The sequence below is a fragment of the Hyposmocoma kahamanoa genome, unplaced genomic scaffold (genome assembly GCF_003589595.1).
Source record: "Hyposmocoma kahamanoa isolate Upper Pololo Valley unplaced genomic scaffold, ASM358959v1 79, whole genome shotgun sequence".
Classification (NCBI taxonomy): domain Eukaryota; kingdom Metazoa; phylum Arthropoda; class Insecta; order Lepidoptera; family Cosmopterigidae; genus Hyposmocoma; species Hyposmocoma kahamanoa.
This window is the reverse complement of record NW_020653993.1, coordinates 7,075,360-7,093,529: the sequence shown is the minus strand read 5'-3', so window position 1 is coordinate 7,093,529 and position 18,170 is coordinate 7,075,360. Positions and strand designations below refer to the sequence as shown.

The 18,170-nt window shown below is 38.7% G+C and overlaps 1 protein-coding gene across 1 annotated transcript in view; it reads left to right on the top strand.

Annotated features, from left to right (window-relative positions):
* The window catches only part of LOC113233535 (heterogeneous nuclear ribonucleoprotein U-like protein 1), a 46,049-nt gene extending 30,463 nt beyond the window's left edge, over positions 1–15,586 (top strand). The window contains exons 18-28 of the mRNA XM_026468658.1: positions 1,297–1,425; positions 1,923–2,091; positions 2,183–2,431; positions 2,823–2,939; positions 4,342–4,512; positions 5,070–5,079; positions 8,772–8,983; positions 9,566–9,678; positions 11,126–11,213; positions 12,937–13,124; positions 14,016–15,586. Of these exons, the coding sequence (XP_026324443.1) occupies positions 1,297–1,425; positions 1,923–2,091; positions 2,183–2,431; positions 2,823–2,939; positions 4,342–4,512; positions 5,070–5,079; positions 8,772–8,983; positions 9,566–9,678; positions 11,126–11,213; positions 12,937–13,124; positions 14,016–14,132 (1,563 nt within the window). The 3' untranslated portion in view covers positions 14,133–15,586. The remainder of the gene's footprint in view (positions 1–1,296; positions 1,426–1,922; positions 2,092–2,182; positions 2,432–2,822; positions 2,940–4,341; positions 4,513–5,069; positions 5,080–8,771; positions 8,984–9,565; positions 9,679–11,125; positions 11,214–12,936; positions 13,125–14,015) is intronic.
* Positions 15,587–18,170: the final 2,584 nt, after the last annotated feature.

Below are 18,170 nucleotides of genomic sequence, written 5' to 3'. Positions count from 1 at the left end.
TTGCGGCGTTAGATTTTCAAACATTATTTAACACTAGTTTCGAATTGTTTTTATCGCATGCTTTGTTTTTGTTTTCTTCATATAACACAAAGTTTTTATTGACACACAAAAGGGTTTTCTATACGAAATAAGTTTGGCAACTGTATATTTCTTTTTTAATATTTTTATATCAAAGGCATCCGAATTGTGTAGTTCTTACACTTTATGCATGGTATTATTCGTGTTTCACATCGATATTGACATTTCTGCATCGTGTTCAACGTTTAGATAAACTAGGAATTCAATCTAGGTGCATCTAGTTAAATATACCGGGGATTAAGTCTACAATAATGATAGATGAGGACACGAATCATGAAAACGTATAACTACATTACTAAAGGAGTTTGGATTTATAAATGAATAGTCGAATTAATAATTGGTAAGTAAACTATATATAACGGCGTAAGTATGGAAATTTATGTATGCATATCCATATTATGTTTTAAATTAACACCGAAAAAAATTGTCACATTTTTTATACTTAAGTGACACAACTCTTATTTTGGTATGTAAATTAGTGTTGATATCGAAAACCATCGTTTTATAACATAGACTAACAATAGGTATACGCAACGTTTTATCGATAAGATAAGATTATAACTTCAAATTATATCGACAACATTGATGTTTCACTGCTGCAATGCAACACTAGTCTATTCAAATGAGTGATAAATGTATTTTGGTGAGGATGAATGTCATAATTTTAAAACAAATGGCAAGGTAAGGCCTATAACGTCAGTTAAAATGGAAATAACAATTGGTAAGTATTGCAACTAGTCTAAGAAACCATTAAATGTACATGAAAAGGAAATCCATTACTTTATAAGTAAAGGAAATCTAACACCGCTATATTTCAAAGGTTAACTACGAAAAATATATATTTTACATTAATAAGTATAAACGACAACTACACAACACTATACAAAATGTTAATCAAAATATTTCTTCCAGGGTAGTTAAGGTTTGACAAAAGCGAATAAACGACAATACACTGATACTAATTAAAACGTCTGTTATGCCAACAGGGGTCAACTTTATATAATAGAAAACTGCGTCATAGACGCTAGCTAAAAATTATCACAACATTTTTCATACCGACATTTTATGATACCAGTGGAACGGAGAAGAGGACCGACAGTCCCGGCCACCAAAAGGAGTCCCTGGTATCAATTAGCCTATTTCTCTATAATCTAAGTTAGCTGTAAGTTGTTCTAGCGCCAGAGTAGCGCAGTTTTTGTATATTTGTAAAATGAACAGGTGGACTGTAAACCGTTCCGAAGCACGTACGAGGGCCGCTGGGACGCTATGGTCTCCAAGTGCGCCAAATGCGTGCTTAAGTTATTGGAAATCGCCAAAGGACGCAGGAGGAATTTCATTCTCGATCAGGTGAGACCCCCATTGATTTGTAACTAACTCTACATTCTTTGGCAGCACTTGTACAGGAACAATCGAGATCGGTTTCGGATGTAAAGCAACTCTTTGGCATTCGCATTCGTCCAACGTCACAGTATGCACATTCGCGGTATATCATATTCTCGTGTAAACTAGCCACAGTATCCCAGGATCGTCCGCAAGGTACGTCGTACATTATAAGTTAATATAAGCGCTATATGACTGCTATGTATTTGCCTTTTTCTAGTGACGGTAAGTAAGCGGTATACTAGTCTAGAATAACTTGCCAAACGTACCGACCAATAAACAGAGTGGGATCTCTATTGAGCTTGTTCTAGGTGGACTGCCACTATAATAACGGCGTTGGAATCGGAACCGAATTAAAATGCGAATGTTTTGCTCCACATCATACGTTCCTGCCCGGCTATGCGTCGTCTGCGGCAACGGTATACCTCTAAATCCGCGGTTTCGATATCGCGTCGTTCGTACAGACGAATGTGTACCCGTCGGCCCAGAGGCGCAAGTTGAGGGAATTCGACGGCTACCGGCGAGTCGCGGTGGTCGTAGTCACTGACGAGGAAACTTACCTCGAGCGGCAGAAGAAACGCGAGGAGGCGGACGGCAAGGAAGTCCCTGACGGAGCTGTTATGGACATGAAAGGTTGGTAGCCTCCCTCAGCCGTAAGACCTACCCCTGGGCGACACAGTGTCCGACAATCTTTGCCTTCTCTAACTCGCGATTCAATTAACAGCGAACTTCACGCTGCCGGAGGTGGGGTCGTGGATAGACGAGGTCGTCTTCCCGGAGCTGAACGAAGAGGAGTGCAAGAAGGCCCTGGAAGGATTGCACAAAGAAGCTAGAGCGGCTGGGGTGCTTCGTGAGAAAGAAAAGCGCGATCGGTCCGAAGGGCGCGAACAACCGCCGCACAAGCGGGCGCGTGACGACGACCGCAAGCGCCGTGACGACCGGCGGTCGCGCGACGGATATTCACGCGATAGAGGTTTGTACAATTATCGCGTCTGACCTAAATTTTGAACTCGCAAAGTACTTGAATCTCATTGACCGGATCCTTCGTAATGTTACGAAATTTAAAAAAATATATTTGTGTTGGACGACATGACCGTTAATTTGTAACGCTACCACTAACACCACCAGTCCAGAGTCATTTAGGAAATTGCATTAGAATCATTTTGAAATATAATATTTTTATTATAATAATAGTTTTTATTTAGTAATAGGGACGCTTGGCAGACCAATTGGCGCTTGTAGTAAATATACACACTGAGAGAAGCCGCTGCCCGCAGAAATTGATAGAAAATCACCCATTAGAAATATTAGTTAACTTTGTAAAATTCATTGACTAAGCTCACAAAAGGCGTGAAATATTACAGGTGATGATGTAGGGATGGTACGGAGATGGTTTTATCAAAAGCGGAAGAACCAGAAGCCTGATAACGACCCTCGCGGAGTCGGAGGCGATTCGGAGTCGGACGTATCGATTGAGAAAAGTGAGAATACATTTTTCCATGCTAATTTATTTCTCTGAAAAAATCTGCTATTGTAGAGGTGATTAATTAGCCAATATTATCTTACTAGTACCTACTATCCTGGCTTGAAAAACATCACCTGGGCAAAACGGCTAGATAGACAATAGCAAATTTACACCAATTACATGCCCTTAAAGCAGGAAATTCCCTGTATTACAAGTACTAGAGCAACAAAATAAACTCGCACTAGAATATTACCTAGAACAAAAAAAAAACCATCCACCCGAAACCGAACCCGGGACGTCATCATTCCAGAGCGCTAACCATGGGTTCAACGATAAAAACTATAACGGGCGTCTTACGGTTATCGGACACGGAGGGAAAGTAAATATTGTATATATATAGGATATTTTGTTTCATGGAGACATTATTTTTAAAAGTAATAGTGCATTCAAAGACTTTTAAGAAGTTGCTTGCCTCAACGAGGAATCGAACCGATCTAATGTAGACAAAAACACCTGTTTTATTATTATGATACCAATCGAAAGGGTCAGTCATACGGATTAATCCTTTATAAGTATCATAGTATCTTAATTTAAACGAACACCGTTAAAATGTACAATTTAGTAGCAGTTGAGCTCCTCATTGGGTTCCGGTTTTGAAGGGTACACTGCTGGTGAAATTACTGGCACACGGGACTTGTCAACTTATGTCTCAGGGTGACAGTGCCCCTCAGATCTTTCGAATTGATGCATTGCAAATGTAAAGGACAGGCATGTTGCTTCCATCAGGCGCACTAGTTTATCCCGTCATTTAGTACTATAAAAAAAGCAATATCAATAGGCAAAATATCCTATCTATTATGTTAAGTATTTTCCTTTCGTGTTCCATAGCCGTGGAACGGCCTGTATAATGGTGATTTGATGCAAGTTTGGTTCGAATCACCAAAACTTATATTTCTCGTTACGCAATAATGCAACGTAACTCTTAGGTCTTAAAATAGAGTTCCAAAAGTGCTACCGACTCTGCCCCCGTTTTGATCAAAGCACCTCTGTAATACATAATATCATTGTCGTGTGTCGCCTTCGTATAGGTTATTGGTTCAATAAACTCCAATAGATCTCCGTTTTTGGACCCCCGCAAACGACAGACTCTACCCACTGAAAGTCAAGTTGGGTTGGACTGCCAGCGCCCACACCGGGTCACCTAAAGTCTGGTTGGTGGTGATTATTCACAATAAATTTTACTAATTGGTAAGCTCTTGAAGAGATTGGTTGCGTAATGAAAATTAAATTGTCCAGAAATGTTATTAGGTTTTATACAACAGAGGCAGTAGATTAAAAGAGAAATCTAGTGTACCGGGTGCATCAGCACACACTAAATGTAAAACATCTCGATGTATTTTTCGTTCGTTTTTTGCCAGAGGATCGCTGGGGCGGTGGCGGTGGCGGTGGCGGTGGCGGCGGTGGAGGTGGAGGCAGCGGGCGTTGGGGTCCTGCCGGTGGGCGTGGCGGTGGGGGTGGCACTCGTTGGGGTCGCGACCGCAATACGGGACCTCCGGGGAGATTTGGGGGGGACCGCTGGGGCGGAGGCGGTGGCGGCGGCGGCGGCGGCGGCGGCGGTGGTGGTGGCGGCGGCGGTGGTGGCGGCGGCGGACGGTGAGTTTTGTTTTTACTTTATATACGTAATGTGAAGTTACCTCGTGATTGTACTCTTTCTTTTAGCGAACAAAACGTCTAAGGCGACTGGATGCAAGCAATCAGACATCGTTGCACTTAAGAACAACTAATTTATTATAGTTAGCGGCTGTAACTATAATATAATAAATAAAGAATAAAGTGGTAAGAATAAGCTGTAACCTATCACAAACAAACCTAGGTTTGCAAGTAGCATTCTAGCCCTAACCATAAACTACAATATAGACATACATATGTATAGTAGAGGAAACCAGACGGAAAGGGGAAAGATAATGTGTGTGTTTTCAGAAATAGTGGCTTAAACTGAAATAGTTCATTTTTTAACTTATTTTTAACTAATGAGTATTGAAAGTTTGTTCGGATGACAAGGGATGAAACTCCGCTCTTTCCAGGGTTAAAAGTAATTACATGACAACATTGGGCTGGCATATGATTCGTCTATTTGGCACGCCAGATATACCTAGGTACGATACGGTAGCCTTATGGTTTGACCTACGGCCTCTAAACAAGAAGTTCGTGGGTTCAAATCATGAATTACATCTCTGAATTTTTCGGAATTTATGTGCAAAATTTAAAGTCTAGTTTACCAGCTTTTCGGTGAATGAAAACATTGTGAGGAAACCTGCACATACCTGCAAAGCATTTTCATGATGCATGTGAAGTTCGCAATCCGTATTGGGCCCGCATCGAAACTACAGCCCAAGCCACGATCTAATCACTACGTGTATGTATTCCAAAAAACATAGTTATTTATTTACTTTTAAAAATGTTCCTTTTTTAATTCGATATCCCTATCGTTTGGCCCGACATATACACACTACTACATGTTTTCAAAGGAATTGCTATAACATGTGCGTAAAATTATATAATGCATTACCTGACGATATAAAAATGTTACCTACGTCTAGATTTAAGAAAATACTATTTGAATGGCTTGTGACCTTAGACTATGGAAACTAAAGGACATGTTACGGTGACATATATAAATCAGACGTTGTATGTATATGATGCATTTCGACGTCGAAAACATAAACATGTTATTGTCTTTGTTTAACTATTACGTGCCGTCTTAAGCCAAAAGAGATAGCATTACATTGGTCTGTGTCAAACATGGGAATCCAAAATACGTAAAGTCATCTTAAATGCCAACCGTGTCCATTTCGCAGTACATGAGGTACATGGTACCGTTGTCAATGGGAAGTACATCAAATGTCAAAACAAATGTTTTTCCAAATGTATTATTGAATTATTCGCGTGTTTTATAATTAAATTAGACAAAAATATTGACAGTGAGAACAATTAGGTATTACTAAAAATGCTACGCTGCAGCATTAAGGGATTTGGCTTTAGAAAAAGTGCAAATCAATCGAATGTTACATTGCACAGGCATGTGTTATTTTTTGTCTATAAATCACACAATAGCCCAAATATTTCATGTAATTAGACTTATTTAAGTAGTTTATTTATAAATCTTGCCAAATTTTGCTTTTGTCACTTTAGATTGCCTGTTTGTTTGTATATTTTGATGATTGTTGTTAACGATTATTTTGAGATAGTGTTGATCTTGTAAGCATACATAATATCGATATTCTGTTATTAAAACAATTCCCTACGAGGTTTTTATTGTTTGATTATTATTATTTTTATTATTTCAAATTTTCCTACAAATGAAAAAAGGAAGGGAGAATGGTTGGAAATCATAGGACTGCCGAATATAAACGTTGGATCAAAGACCATCTTTATTAGTTCGCTTAATTTTGAAGAGTCAAATTTTAACAGAACTTTGAATGTAACTAGATTACATGACAATGCTATTCCATCATTAGGTTTATTGGTAATTTATGTTCAATTTAGATTAAAAAAGACTCATTTATTAGTTATTCCTGAAAACAAAATTATCCACTCGTTTCTGATTTTTCCCAATGACAACTCTAACTATTAAAAACATTGACTTACAATTATATGGACGTCGGGTCCGCGCTAAAAAGTGTCCGCACTTCTAAGGCGCTAAAATCGTATACAGAGCGCGACACTCCGCTTTAGTCTTCATTTTGTTCTACTGACAGCGCGATACTGCGAAGACATTACAATTTAAATTTCGAATAGGTTGACTTGGGACATTTTTTTCGTGGTTTTTGTATTAGACCCGTCGTCCATTTATTTGTAAGTCAATGATTAAAAATGACTATTTTAACGTTTGCATGAAAAATAATATTCCTTGAAATTACAAAGACGAAACTTTGCATCAATATTTTACAATAAAAATGGTAAAAAAATGGCATGACAGTTTTTCAAAAATGCGGCGAAATGGGGTAGTAAAGTTTGTATGGTAATTTTAACGCGTGGTGCGATTTGCTTCATACTTGAATATTTCGTCGAAATATATATGACGAAGTCGTGGGGAAAAGCTAGTACATGATAATTGTTGATTTCTGATAATTGATTTTTACAACCACTTCCATTATTTCTGTGTTAAATTGGCTTGATAGATTCATTTGCTTAAGAAAGCCCGGGAATTAACGGGAATACTAACCCGCAGAAACCTGAATAGAATTGTATTTGACAGTTAGTTAAAAGACGTTATATATACTAAAATGTAGGTTAAAGGCGTACCTCTTAAAATAATTTTTATATTTTATTTAGTAAGTACAATTAATACTATGTAATGTTATATACCAGTAAAGTAGGTATAGGTAGGGCAATGTTGAGTGTGTGCGTTAAAAAAAATATACGATAGATTATGTACAACACTAAACAAACCCGCCATTTGTAACTTTCAAATTTTGCTTATATGCACGTTGATTCTGTAGTTAGGGCAGCTCCTTTCTTTTATTTTTTTTCCATCCTCTAAGCTTGTGACAAATTGTTTTTGTAATGTAAATGACTTTTTGACATTTACATTTTGAAACCTGCGACACTCTACATATTTATTGCTTTGACGTGCGTTCTTCTTTTTTTTTATTAATAAATCACAATTTTTCTCTAATTATATTATTTAATGAACAAAATTTAATTTTATAAGATAATACGATATGATTTTAATTATATGTATAAGTAATATGACTATATGTAATAAATGCGAACAATGTATAATATTTGCTATTAACATTTGTATGCCAGTTACTGGCGCAACACGCTGAACCATAAGTGTAATCTTAAACATGTAAACTGTATGAGATATATTTATATGTAAGATATATCTCTATCTACATTTTACTTTGTATGTCCAAGAAGATGGACGTCGTTAATCAATAGATGGCGCTGACGTCTCTTTTTTTGCCATACAATTTTTAGACAATTTTTCAGGACACGAAATATATTTCATAACGGAAATGTATTAATTTCAAAACATGTTTAAATAAAATAGATATCGTAAGTACTGTGGTCGCCGTATATACTGGACACTATTGCAGCTGCTCCAGCGGCGACACCCATACATTTACGCTACGTTATATTAGGAGATATCTATTGTAGGAGAGACAAATCACTATATATACCATATTATTATGGGCGATGGTAGCGTGGTGGGCGAACGGTTGCTTCTCGACACCTCTCGCTAATGATGAAGTACTATAATAGTTAGTTTAGTAGTAGTAGAGCTCTTTGTGAAAGAGTCCATCCAGGGAAACACTGCCACCATACCTATTTCTGTCACCAAGCATAATGTGAACAGTACTGCGTTCCGCTTTAGAAGGGTAGGGGTGCTGGTGTGACTACAGGCACACGGGATTTGCCATTTTTATGTCTCTGGGTGACGGGCGCAGTGGCGGCGCCCCTATTATCTTTGCGATTTAAAGCTCTGATTGGCGCTGCAACTGTTATGAACAGCCGTGTCGCTTATTACGAATATGATACTTGTATTAATGAGGCTGGTTTCACAGCTATGCGTACAGTCCGTACGGACTGTCCGCCTGCATCCCATCCACATGCGTAGAATCCGCAGTGCTCTGAATCGAGTATTTAATTTAGTACGGATATTTACGGAAGACAATTAACACCTACAATGAACGCACGGGCTTGTGCGGAGTTCACGCGGAGCGTGTTCCGTACAGAACAATCTGCGTCACTGTAAAATGATGTTATAACGCCACAAGTGTCCGCAGATAAATCCGCACTGCTCTGAAACTAGCCTGACTAAATAATTTTTTCCTCACAGCAACGACTACGGCGGTGGCCGCGACCGCGACAACAGCTTCCGCGGGGGTCGCGGCGGCGGCGCTAGGCCCGACCGCCCGCCCGGTGGCCCCCCCGGTCGTGGACCACAGGGGGGCCCGCCTGGCGACAGAGGCCGCTTTAACCAGAACGACAACAGGCCTAACAACAGGGGACCTCCGCCTAACAATGATAAGAGGCCTCCTCCGGGACCAGGTTAGTCTACAAGGAATCATTTTGCAGATAACTGATCCCACACATTAGAGTTGCATTGGCCATTGTGCTGATAATGATAAACAACTTAAGCTAATAGAATTGTTTTAATTTGTATTGCTCATGCGGGCACGGTCAATTACTTTTGCGATTATTTTGTTTCAACTTGTATACGTGAAGCAATATTATTGTAATTACTAATAATTTAATGCAATTCGTGTAAATTAGCGTGCATTTATACGAATTGCATTGCAAGTTGTGTTTGTGAGAATAATAAATAGTACCGATATTCAACGAAGCATACCTATGAGGTAGCGGAAGCCAGCTCAATCATAGATAGGCACAGTTTTTGTCACTGTGATCATATTAAGTGATCATATTTACAAATTTGGTCGTATAATATGATCACAGAAACAAATCTCAATAGCTTACAAACAATGCTTTTTTTTGTAATTATTGAAAGTAGACTGTATTGAGAAAATAAAAGCTCAGAATCGGAATTAATTTTTTTTGGAACCGGACCGGTTCTGCAAGCCCTATTCAGCGTGACTATCCATTCGGTCCTGTACGATGATTGTTGTACAGGTGGCGGCGGAACTGGGTCATGGCAACGCGGTGGCCAATTACAGCAAAACAATCGTGGTGGCATGCAGAACAGGAACCACGGCGGACCGGGTGGACCAAATAGGAATCCGAAGGTATGTAGATATCCATTCGCAATTATACTGAGCTGACCCTCAAGTCTGCTAATATATATCATCTTAATAGTGTATTTGGGTAAAGTTAAGACTAGGTCAGTGGCTATAGCCATCGAGCATCAAGTATATAACCAGAACTAGAGACGAAATGTTATTTTATTTGTTTGAAAACTATTCTACCAAATCATTACGGTGACAACTGCGCTCCGATTGGCCAGCTCGAATTCGCAACAATTGACGGGTGTCGTCAATTGTTTCACTTGAAATCGACCACTTGAACTTGAGCTTTGCTATAATGGATGAAAATTTAAACATTACATATTTAACATTTAATTACCGATGAAATGCGATTCCCTTTGTTTTGTAATTAGATTTTTGCTTTTTTCCCACACCACCGAACGGAACAGCCTATAGTTAGATATATTATCTTTATTACAATAAATATTAGAATATTTTTGGAATATGCGGAGACGTACACACAGGTCAGTTGTTGGCGTTGTACTGTTTCAGCTTTCTAATTTGTGATTTCAGTGCTAACGAGAGTTGATATTTAAAAGGGATATAAGGCCCATTTGCCTAACGAGTTGCCAGGAATGGATAACCCTTATTTCGTCATTATTTTTGGTGGTATACTAAATACCATCGAGATACTATTCCACTGCCATTACAATTTTTTGGTATTCAGCTCCTCAAATTTTTTCATTCGATTTTACACTACCTCATTTCTAGAAACTTCAAATCTCAAACGTTACCGGAATCTTGCTACGTGAAATTAACTATAGAAATAATTATTATATCTTCTTATCGTATTGATGTCTTATAAACTAGTTTTAAGCACAATTTGCTACACCCTGGCAAGTACTTACGCCGATTGGTAAATCCTTTTAATAGGATAAGGAGCATTAAATTGCAGAATAGAATATCATTTATTGCAATCGTGTTATATAGTTCTTACAATTGACCTTAACAACTGTATATACCGTGATTGCAACAAACGATGTTCTACATTTTAATGCTTGCCATCGTGGTGAAAGAATTTACCAATTGGCATAAGGTACTCGCCAATTGCCGTCCAGGTTTGCGCCAGACGTACAGGAAAGGGATGGTACGTCGTGCGGGTACGGTCAATAATTATATGACAATTTATATAAAAGATTTAATTGCCCGATATTGTGCTTGAAAAGTAAAACGAAAACAGCGTTTTCAAATTTAGCCAACGTATTTAGTAGTAACACTTCTTGTTAACGGTAAAGGAAAACTTCATGGTGAAACCTGCATGACGAAGAAAATTCACATACCTTAGAAAACGTATGAAACATTGTACGCCACGATGGCCCGATACGGCTGTCTCCAAGCCGTATCGGCCCGTGGCGTACAATGTCCTGAACACTCCTTAGACTTGTATTTTTAAAACTGTTATTTTAAATAAATATGTAATATTTAACAGGACGGTCCAAATCCGCCAAACCAACAACAACAGGGCTGGAACCAGTGGGCCAGCGGATGGGGCGGCTGGGGTAATTGGAACAACCAAGGTTAATAAATTTGATTATTCTGTTTACAAATATTTCGTATGACACGTAGTATCAAAATATTAATGACTTTCTAGAATAGCCGCCTATTTTAGTTAATGATAGCATAAAGTTGGTTTCATGTTCTTGAATAGAGTAGACGTTTCATATTTCAAATCTTGATTGCGCTGTCAGTGGCCTTGTTGAGATCTCCTTTCGTGCAGGTGTTTGGGCATGTGGGTGGAGTGCGTGACGAATCTTAGTGAATTAAAATGCGACTAAAACATTGTTGTGTAGTATGTTTTATATGGTAAACTAGCTGGTGTCCGCGACTTCGTCTGCGTAGAATAAGCACTTTGACAGACTGATCCGATGAAAAAGAGACTGACCCGCGGCACCCCTTACACTATCACGTGCCGGTAATCCAGAGGCTAAAGAGTCGCCATAGCTTCATTAAAGAAGTATTCCGTCTGGACTGAACCAAGTCCGTATAAATCTCTGGAAGGAGAGATACCCCATGTCATCACTCATAACGCTGCTGTACCTTGGCACACTTTGAAGTATCTAAATAGATTGCGAACCCAAGTCGGCCGAAGCAAGTAGAGCATGCACACGTGGAGTAACACCCAGACAATGGTACGCCTTTGTCCCTACACCTTCACACGCGAGGACCTGTACAACGCCACTGATAATGCTGTGTCAGTCGCTGAGTGTTCTGACAAGCTAAGAAGAAGAAGTACTTCGAGTAACCTACTGTAGTATACTACATTTCATAGTTTTAATTATAATAATAATAACAATAACGCACACACTCAACATAGCCCCGCACTAGGGAAACGCTGTGTCGCGGGTGTCATGGACACACACTTAGACAACCACAATTTAAAAAATTACACCCAAACTCACGATAGAAATAAATGTAGGCCATACAAATACTTCTCCCGGCCCGGGAATCCAACCTGGGACCTCTGCGTGGTAGTCCGGCATGGTAACCGTTCGACCACAGAGGCAGTTAAATTGGTGGTGATTGGTTCTCCATATAAAGTTTTATCCCCTATTTCACCTCCTTTAGGATTTATTTTTTTGTGACAAGAAAGTAGCCCATGTCCTTCTCCTAGGTCCCATCTATCTCTATACTAGAATTCATCAATTTTGGTTTAGCGGTTTAGGCGTGGAAATGTAACAGACAGAGTTACTTTCACATTTATAATATTAGCAAGGATAAATAAGTAACAATTATAATCTATATGAATCTAACCAATCAGAAAGCACTAATTGAAAAAAAAAAATCCATAAAGATGAACCGAGGTTGTTAACATCTATCATCTGTTATCATCGAGCGTGCGTGCGTGCATGTTACGCAATTACTCCGGTATTCATAAACCGATTTTGATGATTCTTTTTTTTGATGGAGAGAGGGCGTCACTCAGTCAATTCCCTTTATTTATTTGAAGAAAATATTCCACCTCTAAGGGTGGCAAACTAGGGGATGAATCCGGTTTCGTTCACTTTCCTGCAATCTATTGTTAACTTTTTAGTTTTAGTTTGCTTACATATAAAATATAAGTAAAGTTTGAAGACGGTTCCTTATTTTGAAATAAAAATTATTTTTTATCTCCTAGCATTGTGTCCATGTCATAGCTTGTTTGTAATGTACAGTGATTCAACAAGTAAATGTGTTATTTATCTATCTTTATGATGTACGCAATAATAATAAGGTAATTGAATATTGTAACGTCGTGTAAAGGTTGGGGCAACTGGGGCAACTGGCCGCAGTGGCAGCAACAGGGCGCGCATGGCGGCGCCAACGCCGGGGGCAAGGGCGGTCAGCAGCAGCCACAGCAGCAGCAGGCGCAGCAGTGGCCCGCCAACTACACTGCACAGCAGTGGTATCAGTGGCAGCAGTGGCAACAACAGCAGCAGGGCTGGCCTGGGGTTAGTATTTTTTTCTTATAGTCAATATTATAAAAAGTGACATTTTAAAAGTGTCCCTTTATAGTAGTTTTATGTGACTGTTACATAATGAAAGGCATAAAATGGTGTTTTAATGCCTAATTATGTACAACTGTAGCAGTGTATTTATCTATACACATGTCATAGGCTCTCTATGATGTGTTCAGGACGCGCATGTTACGACTGGCGAAATCAAATAAAAACATTTCTCACGCATGTCACACAACCTTAGACTATGGAAACTAAAGGACATGTTATGTTGACATAGAAATCAGACTTATATGTATATGATACATTTCGACATTGAAAACATAAACATGTTATTGTCTTTAACTCTTGCGTGTCGTCTTAAGCCAAAAGAGATAGCATTACAGTGGTCTGTGTCAAACACGGGAATCGAAAATACGTAACGTCATCTTATATGCCAACCGTGTCCATTTCGCAGTACCATGAGGTCCATGATACGGTTGTCAAAGTAAAGTACATCAAATGTCAAAACAAATGTTTTTCCAAGTATTTTATTGATTTATTCGCATGTATTGTAATAAAATGGACAATAATATTGACAGTGAGAACAATGGAATTTTGTTTTATGATAATTATATATGTAATTAAAAGCCTCTGCCATCCTACTGCTGAGCAAAGACCTCTCCCCTCTTTTCCCATTGCGAGCATCTGGCCAGTTCTTTAAAAAGGAGTTTCAGTCATCCTGCCATCGCCGTCGTGGTCTACCGCGTCTTTTTTGAGTCACTACTCAAGGTTCCACACCATGGTTATCTTGGCCCACAACAATTCACTTGACATGCGGCAGACATGACCAGTCCACTTCAACTTGAATAGTAGTCCGGTAATGAATGAATATTGTCTTTGCAGCAATACCAACAAGGGCAAGCTGGCGGCACGCCAGCCGACGCGCAGGCGTGGGCGCAGTACTACCAGAACTACAACGCTAACGCGCAGCAGCCGCCGCCGGCACAGGACAAGAAGTGATAGTTCCGTTTTAGTATGCCCATGCCTATTAATATGTAAAACTTCACGCGGTACAACTTCAATAATTCAATACACTACTGCCTTTATAACTGATACCATATTACGTATTATGTAACAATACTTTGTTGTATGATAGTCAAGTATTTTGTAAATTACTTACCAAAAGTGTTTCGACAAAAGCGGTTTCTCTGTATTTAGGTTGCCATTCTATATTATCTTCTATTTACACTGGACAATTTTTATTTACTTAAAAGTCATGTGTAGTTAGTAGAGCTTGGGAACCGGCATAATTTTCGAATTGGTTCTGCTCTAATACATACATAGTTTCGGTTTTCATTAACCGATATTTTATTAACTGGTTCCGTACAGAGCTATTAAAACGTATTATTTAAATATTAACTGATAAAAATTTAGACCAATAGTGAGCAAAGGCGGCGCTGAACCGTCTTCAGCTACTTGCCGCGCAATATCTAACTATTTCGATGCAATTATTTGAAATAAATGGTTTTTATTATAACCGGTTTCAAAACTATTTTCATGCCGAATTTGACATTCAATGTAAACCTTTGTGAACAGTTCTGTTTCAAACCAATAAGAAGCCCTGCACTACATCTACAGGTGTAGTTTCTCGTATGTCTTTTGTGCTGTAAAACCAGGTAGATCGGCGTGGATTAATAAAGTTGTACGCCAAATTTGCAAATATATTACATATTAACATGCGTCCGTTATTTTTGTCAATGAATTAAATCTTCAACTAATTGACATTTTTTGTTTACTTAAATAATAAATGTAGGTATTTATAAAAAGAGATACAGAAGAACTTTAATACATCAGGCACGATTGTAAAAATCACCGCGATTGGAATTTTAGTTGGGTGACTGTTTAAGATGGCCCGCGCCTTATTAACAGGGCGGTGGAGAGGGTGAAGATAAAAGGACATAGGAACGGGACAGCGATATTGCGCTCTCTCCCGCTTACCAGTAAGGCACAATCGGGTACTGGCCTTTTGTAAATGCGAGTAATGTGAATAACTGCAGTCGTTAACCGCTATCGGTATAGATTTTCTTCTTAATGTGTCAATGACATACACTGTAATGCTTTTGCCATGATGGTGAAAGGTTTTCTGTCGTCCCATAACTAAAATGCGGCTAACTGACAAAAATTTTTTTTTACATAGCGTAAAAAAAACCATAACCCAGTTTTAAAATATTGAAATTGTTCAATTATATTTTATTCAGCTACGCAACGTTAGGGTAAGTTCCGATAAGTCGAGCACGTTAACTAATTTTAACTATTTTTAAAAGAGAATTTTGTGCTCTATTTTTTTGCTACCGGATATTTGAACCATTTGTCGGTAAAGGCCCATTTAGATGGAGAGAGTTTATCGTCTCGAAGATACGATTATCGAAAGAATACAAACATAGTTTCCTCGTCTAAACAATCGCGATTATCGACCGTCCACGTGAGCGATAATCGCCTCGCCTTTGAATATTGAACGTCTCCGTGTAAACAGAACTCGAAAGCAAAAACCGTATTTCGAGTTTCTGTGCCAGCCTTTTCTACACGGGTGCAGTGCGCGAGGGTGTTTTGATTATCACTGCTTTTCTAAGACAAGAATTAATGAAACTAGAACGAAAAAAAAGTTTTGGATTAAGAAATGTTACAAAATTTGAAGAAGACAAAAAAAAATAAAAAAATGTATATTTATGTCATTGTCCATAGTCAATACCGCAGTAATCACTGAACTCGAATGGCAATTCTCGCACTCAAAACGGCTCGAACCGATTTGTACGATAATCATATGAACTTGAAAAAATGCCATACGAGATCGTGTTTAGACAAGTTGAAAACTCGTAAGCAAGAATCTCCTTACTACATATTTCTCTGTCGAGGAGGCGATTAAGTTGCTTGCGAATCTCGTATGACATAATCGTAGGCGAGATTTTATTTCTTGCCTGAATGTAACCATTATTTTACGATAATCTTATGGCGATTATTGCTTACGATAATCGCGTACGTATTTTCGTCACGAAGCGTGTGATAAAGTCTCTCCATCTAAATGGGCCTATAGCCGCGTTTTAGTTAGTGGACGGCAGTTTTGTCAAGCTGCTTTCGTCCATCCCATCAAAAAATTATCATGAGATTCGGACATTTTAACTAAACTAACGGATAACTCGCATATTAAAGTCACGTTTCGAACCAGTCCTTGATCCGTAATCATGAGTGTCCGCGGCGGTGACTCGACGGAAACTGTCCGGCAAAGCCCTGAGTGCCCGGTCACTCAGTACGGGTACGAGTGCGGGCGGCGGCGGCTAACAAATACCTTCGTTTGCATCATTGTCGTTAAACTCGTATGTAGGATTTCAAAATTCGACTTAAACACACGAGTTATTCGTTAGTTAATATGTTCACTCCTTTTTTAATAGTGAAAGTGGGAATGGAAATAAACCATTTGTCAACTTCTTTTTGCTTGTTGGCGGTGCCTTAGTTGTAAAAATAATATAAATTATAGCGATTTAAAAAAATATCATTGGTTTGTCAATTAATTTTGACATTTCGTCTCTTAGCAAACAACACAGCACAAGCAATTTGGAGTAATTTTAAAGGAAAGTGAATAACTGCACTAATATTATTGCACATAAAATTTTCTAATCTATTATTGGTAATTAGTGATCTATTTATGGATAACACATAATTGTATATGAGTTGGTTGTTAAATTTTTATTGATATTTACGTTTTATTTCGACTTGAGTAACATTCAAAAGTAAAAATTGCCAAATTTCCTCGCGGTGTTGTCTGCTAAGCGATGATTTGCGGATTTGACGGACAATCGCTGACTCTGTTGTAGACTTCATCAGTGACTTCTGTCGAAATTCACTGGTCAATTTTTGAATAAAAAACCGTGTGTTCCCTTAACTTGCCATTGGCGCAATCATCGATGGTATCGATGAAGCTATAACGAAGACTCTATAAAGAAAATTCCCTCGCCGCGCTCTACCTTCTACCTAAGAGCGTTTACACACGGTGACTTTTAGCAGCGCGTTTGCAGCGATTCAGTAGCGATGTAATCGTTAATCGTCTACCTTTACACACATGCAATCAAACGCGATGCACGTTTTTAATGTTTCAACATAACCGACGGCATCGATGCAGGCGCGCGTTTGCATCGATGTCACCACCTATAAACCGCTAGTGTAGCGACGCAATCGCGCGTTTGTATCGTTGTTAAAATTCGCCGTGTGTAAATGCTATAAGCGCGTTTACGCTCTGCATCCGATTCGTATTCGTTCCTAATCCGAGACTATAAAAATGTTTAATGATATTTCAGGTATGCATCATTGACTTACAATTATATGGACGTCGGGTCCGCGCTAAAAAGTGTCCGCACTTGTAAGGCGCTAAAATCGTATACAGAGCGCGACACTCCGCTTTAGTCTTCATTTGTTCTACGGACAGCGCGATACTGCGATGACATAACAATTTAAATTTCGAATAGGTTGACTTGGGACATTTTTTTCGTGGTTTTTGTATTAGACCCGTCGTCCATTTATTTGTAAGTCAATGGTATGCATCGTTAGGGTAAGTTCCAATAAGTCGAACACGGTGACTAATTTTAACTGTTTAAAAGAGAATTTTGTGCTCTCTTTTTTGATATTTAAAACGGTTATTTGACCATTTGTCAATTCACCGCGTTTCAGTAGTGGACGGCAGATATACGAATATCGCTTGTACACCTAAAAATGACACTTCAGACACCTGTGACATTTCGGACAGTCTTGGAACTTCTATGAATCGGATGAAGTGCGCAAACGCTCGTAACGTTCTCGCACGACATGTACGCGTGAAGGAATAGCAAGGTCATCACACTAATATAAATAAATATAAAACAAAATTGTGTAACAAAATACTTTCAAAATACGTGTGCATTATTTTTTGTGTGAAATAAGATGCCAACGTACATAAACGTTATTCTTACAGCACACACAAATAATTCAAACGCATGCGCTTGAACAAGTGTACTCGCTGTGAAACTCCTT